The sequence below is a fragment of the Anarrhichthys ocellatus genome, unplaced genomic scaffold, assembly GCF_004355925.1.
Source record: "Anarrhichthys ocellatus isolate YVR2014 unplaced genomic scaffold, GSC_Weel_1.0 scaffold7, whole genome shotgun sequence".
Lineage (NCBI taxonomy): Eukaryota > Metazoa > Chordata > Actinopteri > Perciformes > Anarhichadidae > Anarrhichthys > Anarrhichthys ocellatus.
Genome location: NW_022280037.1, coordinates 7713199 through 7720566, shown reverse-complemented (window position 1 = coordinate 7720566; position 7368 = coordinate 7713199). Strand labels below are relative to the sequence as shown.

Here is a 7368-nt window from a genome sequence, read left to right as displayed (position 1 = left end):
CTGGTTGACAAATCTGTGTATAATCCCCTAATGTTCTTAATCCAGGGGTCACATTTAAAAAAATGGATGAGAAATTAATCTGCTGTCAAGTCTGTCAGGTATATTTTGTCAGTGCCAGTGCTTAGTTTCAACCAAATCCTTTTCTATGAGCCAAAACAGCCCACCCACCAACCAGACCCAGCCAAATCCCTCTGTACAGACTCTGTCAAATGTTCTCTGACCTTTTGTCATTGTACTGTGAAGATTTCATTAAAATGGAGAAGTTGAAAAAAAGTTTGGTGTTCTACTTCCCTGATCTTCTATAACGCAGCAGTGGTGAGGATGCAGAGACATTCTTGCGGCTGGATACAGAGAAAACTACTTTACAGTCAGAACAGAGCGGATGCTTTTGCTCCCCTGGCAGACAGAAAGTTAGGAACTTGGTCACACTGTAGAAATGCGTTTCGGCTTCCTCCCCCACATGGATGCAAACATCAAGTATGTTTTGTTTCAATGTCTGCCATATCTGCCTTTGCCATGCTATGCCGTGCATATGTGCTGCAGTAACCAGGCTAATTTCATTGCTTCTGGCTGAGTGGATCAAAAAGACCCACATTCACTGTTTTTCCTTCTGTTTGCTCTCCCCCTTTCATGCATTCATCTGCGCAAAAGGCAGAATTAAAGCAGCGCTCCCCCGGAGCCAGCCTTCTCTTTTCAGATTGGTAAAAGAGGATAAATTGGGTGGACATGCTTGTTTTTTGTGGCAGAGGGATTGCAGAATTCACTCTCAGGTGAAAGTTCTGGTTTAATCGTTCACATTTTCTTATTAATTAAAGGCCACACTGAGCAGAGGCTGCTGTAAGAAAAACAATGTTTTGGGATTTTTCTTTCTTTAAAATAATAGTCCTATGGTTACATTGAGTTGGGCAGTTTCTTTGTAAATATCAATTAATAAGATAAGTTAAGACAAACACAAAACACACATAGTGAACAAATACACAGACAGACACCAGATAATGTGAAGAGTTTCAATTATTCTGAGTCCTCTTATGATTGATTTGGCTGTATTTTGGAATCTGTTCAACTGTCCTCATCTAACAGCTAATTCCTGGGGAGTTGTCAGTATGATGTGAGGTGTCTGCGTGATTGTTAATAAAGGTGTCAGCACTCTAGCTCCATCACTCACCTCTGCCAGTCCGGCCTTGTCCCTCAAATAGAAACACACTCTGGTCACACAATATATATATATCATACCTGCAATTCCAAATCACAATTTTATTTTTTTCTTTCGATGTCCTGCTCATCAGGGAACAACCAAGAAACAAGGATATCTACTTATCAAAACACCAAACTACTCCCCCAGTCTCCCTTGACTGTTTTCAACAGACTCAGGACTGGAGCTAAACTATTATGTGGCTAAAGATATGATGACACACTTGCTACTGTAAATCATAATGTTTAAAAAAAAATCGAAATGGTTAATGTACAAGTAGAACATGGATACATACATAATACCACGTCATCATGATTTTGACTGGTCCCATTTCAACTCTCTGTTTTAAAGTTGAAGAGGAGTCTAAGCCACTTCTTTTTTTAAAGTTAGGACGTAGAGATGATTACAGCGAAAGGGCCTTTTATTTTATCTATTTTATTATCCTCCCCTACAGCAGGAACATTTTACAGTTCTGTGCCAAAGAATAAAATTCCTATTAGACGAAGGGCCTTCGGACAAAATCTTTGAGTTTAAATGTTACATACAAATGTGTACGTACTGCTGTACTAGGACACACAATTTTAATGCTGAAACCAGTCCGATTTTAAATCATGATGAATGTTCCTTAGATTATACTGGAGAGTTCCACTTTTTACACTGCAGAAATAAACAGAAACATAAACTCACATAGGGTTGGGTTTTTTCCTCTGGAACAGCCTTCCTGACCTAAGAATATTTTATTACATTACATTCAGCCTTTAGACCGTGCTTATTAGTGCTTACATGTAAGTACTGAATATTTATATTGTTATATTATGTCCTGCAATGTGTTTATGTATGTGAATTTCTATGAATATGTGCATATTTTTGTTGAAGTGGGTAATTTAATTTGAGATAAAAATAATCTTTTATTTTTTTGACAGTGACATACACCTCTAAAAATGAGTGGGTGCAGCAAATGATAACTTCAATTCTAATCTTTTTTTATCCTGAATGATGGTGGATAGTGTGGCCCACATAGCTCATAAAAGTAGTTTCTTTGTCATCTAAGTGCCTTCCACCCCCACAGTGTACACCCAGGGAGAAGACCTCTCCTTCAATATTAGGGTGTCTCTTCGTCGATGACTCACATTAAGGGAGGAAATACGTCTCTAACAATCTCTGCCCTCACCCTTAGCACCTGCAATCACATGAAATTGGAGGTGTTCCTGCAGTGTTTTGCCTTGTAGTCTTAAAATAGCTTGCGTGCAGCCTTGATGTGTTCTTCTGCAGTTGTCAGGATGGGTAAGGCCAGTAGATAAATGCATAGGGCCTTGAGATTACTGGAGCACCACAACGAGTGCATTTGCATCGTCTTAGATGTGTGAATCTGAACCAAGTGAAGTGTTGTACACATTTTACATACTGTCTGCCAGCCTCTATGTGGCCTGTGACCTGACTGCCATGACTACAAAAAATGCAGACACACAGGTACAGTATAATCTCTGCTGAGTGCTGCAACACTCACATGATATAATTGCATGACAGCATGCATAATTGCATTGGAACATACTGTACCTCAATAATTTTGCCATTTTGCTGGAGTTTGAAACCAGGTCGAATATTGCAGGAAAATAAAACGACTAAAGCATCAAACACGTTATGACAGTTGCATTTAAACATTGTGCTGAAAGTACAGTACAATTTTGTTGTATTTACTTTTTATATTTTATTTGTAACGGTTCATTTTACATTTTCCTATAATTCTGTGATGCTTTCAAGTATGCAGAACCCTAATGTTTTAAAGGTTTTGTAGGAGAACATTTAAGGACAAACTAAATGCCTAAAAAGCATACAGATGAGCAGCAGAGAAAAGAGAGGGAGACAAAGATGCACACAGGCATACACTGCATTGCATCAGATTGAAGTTGACAAACGGTTCTTCTTTCTTCTGTTTTTCTTTTTTTTTAAGTTCATGACTTAGGGAGAATTCTCGAGTCCCTGCTGAGTTGGAGATGGATGTGCCGGTGCTGCTGCTCTTCAATTTCTTCCGGCTTTGCAGAGTCATCTAGGCAGGGAAATCATGAAGAGCCCAGCCCTTCCCAGATCACCTCAGCTGCAGATATCTCACTTTATCTCTGTGTCTTTATTTCATTCTCCCTCTCTCCCTTGTGTGCCCATATTCTTGAGCACTTTCTATTTTTCCCCTCACTCCATCTTTTGTTTTTATTCTGACCTTCACAAGGAGTACACGACCTTCCCCTCTCTTCAGGCTGCTTTCTTACATCCTTTGTCAAATTGGAGAAGAGACCATGAGCAGAGCTGCAGAAAGGGCAACTCCCTCAGTATTCAGAATCATAATCAGTTCTTTAATATTCCTGCAGAGTACAAGGAAAGTCCCAAACTAAGTTCATAGTGAGACACTGAGAATGTATATAAAGAATGCATCATAAAGGGCAGTGTTGGATCTGATGCATAGAGACTAAATATTCCCTCAGACCACTCTGTTATGGAGCATAAGTATCAGTATGTCTTATGGAAGCTGCATCAGTATTACAACACATTGCAGAGTGATGAGATTCTGTTCAAGGTGTGTCCTGCAGTGGGGAGTTTTTTGTACAGAGTCAGTGGGTGTGGCTAACATTTTCACTGCACCAAGGCAAAACTTCCACTATATACAGTAGTGTGATAGGTCAGGCAACACAAGCTAGAGTAGCAGACGAAAAGTACTGCACCTCACACATTGCTGGTGTACATGAATCCCACTTTTATTTTCCACAGAAAAAAATGATGTTCTTTTTTTTTTCTGGCTTGATTTGGTTACATTGAAACCACTATGAAAAACTGTAGCACCGGAGCAGATTGCTATTGCCCATTCTTTGATAAAAATGTCAATTTGTGCTATTTTTCAGTTTTGATCAGCTTTGATTAAGGAGAAACATTTACTTCTTGGATATAAAAAAAAGACTAGCATTTAATTTCTTTTTCCAGTCATTTGCAAAATAAAACGGAGAAAACTGTATATCTTATCGTTATTTTTTTGTTCTTCATTTAAATCACAACAAACACATTTAAAAGCAAATAAAAAAATTGGGCGGCATTTAGCATAATCCAAGCAGGGAATCAGCTTTCATGATGATTATTATATATTTATATATTTATATGTATACATATATATCATGTTTATATACAAGTATGGCACTTGATTACACAAAAGCAAGAAAAACACTTCACAAACAAAAGCAGTGGGCGCTTTGGTGTGTCATAAATTAAGGAAGTCACAGACGTTAGCGTGTGCAGCAAATTCACCAGATATTGTTTTGCAAGTCAGCTATAAAGCAATGGAATGGTTACATATGTTAAGGTCAGTGGTGCAACACAGGCAACATAAAAATATGAATTACGATGATGTATTTCAACTAGGTCGAACCATAGTTAGTAAGGATTTTTATATCAATATAAATCTGGAGGATAGATCTGTCCTTTAACCACTGTGTATGATGCCATTTAATTAGGTTGATGCCAAAAACAGGTGGAAAGAAAATGTCTTAAAAACACCATCAGGTCAATAGCACGTTTTGGGTAAGGTCAGGCCCTCAAGTGTTCACCTCTTAGTGCAATTTTTGCATTTACTCTCTTCAAGTACAGCAGAACAAGCCCACAAGGAGTAAATGTGTGAACACGTTAACATGGTCTCCATTAAGCATCTTACAGAGTATAAACGTTACTAAAAAGTTGCATCAGTGCAATAATAAATAAGTAAACAAACGTGTAACCCACGCTTGCCATGAAGTCATTAAAAGACCAACAAATCAAAGAAATCTGCCCACTCTTAAAGTCATGACACGAATTAGGCGTGCGGAGCTGTCCATCATGTCCATCATGGTTTTTCTACATGTTTTTCGCTGCTTCTTTTCCATGTGTTACACATAAGCAGAGTCACTGGACTGAGTGCGGCCAAAATTAGGCACACTCATCCTCGGCAAGTCCTTATTTCTGATTTCATAAATGGACTTCCGCCGAGCCTGCACGCCTCGCACGGCCGTTTTGATTTTCCGCCACCCCAAATGGTTGAGTTCTGCCAGGTTCAGCACCACACAAAACCCGCTGACCGCGAACATGAAGACCAGGAACACGGTCTTCTCCGTAGGTCTGGAGACGTAGCACTCGACATCTTTAATGCAGGGGTAGCGATCACATTCGTACACCGACGGGACGTTGAATCCGTACAAGAAGTACTGTCCAACCAAAAAGCCTATTTCCAGCGCGTTTCTGAAAACCACCTGGATGATGTAAAACCTGGAGATGCCCTCTTGTCGCCTCATTTTGGACTTTGTAGTTCTCATTGCCGAATTAGGGATCTCTTTGACTTCTAAACAGTCCGGCTCGGTTTCTTTGGTGGAGTTATCTGTGTTCTGAAGTACTCCATTAACGATGGTGTTCTTTATCTTTTTGCTCTCGTCTCGCTTGAGTGAATCTTGATCCTTATCTAGTGTCAGATAGACTGTTGAGTAGCGCCGCTCCTTCTGCTTGGCCGACTGATGCACCGAGTACGTGATAAAACAAAGACTCGGGGTGCACACCATGATGATTTGAAAAACCCAATATCTAATGTGTGAAATGGGAAATGCCTTGTCGTAGCATGCCTGGTTGCAGCCCGGTTGTAAGGTGTTACAAACAAACATGGTCTGCTCGTCATCATAGACAGTCTCTCCAACTATTGCTACGATTAGAATCCGGAAGATGACCACCACTGTTAGTAGGATCCTAAAAAACAAGCAAACAAACAAACAATGTGAAAATAAGTGTAAATATATGTGTGTTCACTGATACAAATGTGGTTCAGTTGTGCGCCGCCTCGATGGCTTGAGCGCTCACAGTCCAATTCGGGTGTGTTAGATTTAGGGAGCTGTCCAGTGCTGAAACAGGACGCTCTTGAGGATGATGTGTTTCTTTTTTCTTTACTGTGTTCTTGTTAATATGCGTGTATTGGTGTGTCTGTTTGGTGTGTGTTTTCTGATTTGATGGCTGAAATGAAATGGCATGTGAGCAATTGCCATTGCTTTGATTGTACCTGTGTGAGCTTTGTTAACCGAGAGAGGTGACAACGCCGACTCTCTCTCGATCTCTTTCTGCCACCCGTGAGTGCACAACCACCACTCAAACTCACCAACACCAAACATCAAAGGGACAAGTGGATGGATGACTACATTAAATGGCGTGAATTTTAGTTTGGTTTAGGCTGTTTGCAACAGCATCCCATCTTCTGAAAGGACATCTGTCAACTGATTTACTTAGCTGTCTCGTTTAGAAGGAGGAAAAAAGGGAAATCTGTGGAACAAGAGCAAAAAATCCACAAAACAGACACGAAGGACTGGGCACCATGCTACAGAAGATCCTTGAAGCACAACACAGAAACGGGGGACTGGGAACCATGCTAAAGACGATCCTGGAGGCTGCTGCGTTTCTTCGTTTGTTCCTTGTTTTTGTTGATCATCTTACCTTCCTATCATAGTAGAGTGCTGCTGGACAGCAGCCTCCAGGAGCCTCTCTAGTATAGTCCATTCCCCCATTTCTGTGCATCCGGAGAATACTAGAGCACAACGGCACTCAGTTCAAATCCCTCCAAAAAAAACGCGTTATTTCCCGTCCTGTCTCTCTCTGACTCTCGTTGTTTTCAGTCTCCAGAACGTCCGATTTTAGCTAAAAAATGCATCCGTCACGGGATGCTGCTGTCGTCCCGGTTTCTCTCCGTCTCTCTGCGCGCTATCTGGTTGGTTATGTGCTGAGCGCACAGCGCCAGTAAGCGTCCTGCTGTGTGTGCCGAGCGCTCCCACGACGTTGCCACACTTTTCCTTGTCATGGGAGTCTAAAGGGCTGATTACTATAAGCCCTCCTATTTTCGATCTTCAGGTCAGGTTGATGGGCTGCGCGCTGCGTCTGGATGGAGGGAGGTTGGATTTAATGTCTTGCCAGCGTTAATCCGCCTTTAAGTAGTCTCCCCCCTCCCATGCGTCACGTACGCACAGACAGGTCGGTGGAGCGCAGCCAGGAGTACCAGGACTTCTGATTTTCAATATTTCAGTTTTATATATAGCATTCACAATTCAGTGGATACTGTTGTGGACGATTGTGTCCAGAGTGTTAGGCTTTTTCAGTTTATACATTTTCGCATGGGTGGCTCCACCTGAGAATCA

The 7368-nt window shown here is 41.0% G+C and overlaps 1 protein-coding gene across 1 annotated transcript; it reads right to left on the bottom strand.

Moving 5' to 3' along the window:
• Positions 1-4120: 4120 nt before the first annotated feature.
• gjd2b (gap junction protein delta 2b) lies at positions 4121-7144 on the bottom strand. Its single transcript, XM_031847533.1, has 2 exons — positions 6674-7144; positions 4121-5938 (listed from the first exon to the last, which is right to left on the bottom strand). The coding sequence occupies exons 1-2, from the start codon at positions 6742-6744 to the stop codon at positions 5095-5097; spliced, it is 915 nt and encodes a 304-aa protein (XP_031703393.1). The 5' UTR covers positions 6745-7144; the 3' UTR covers positions 4121-5094.
• Positions 7145-7368: the final 224 nt, after the last annotated feature.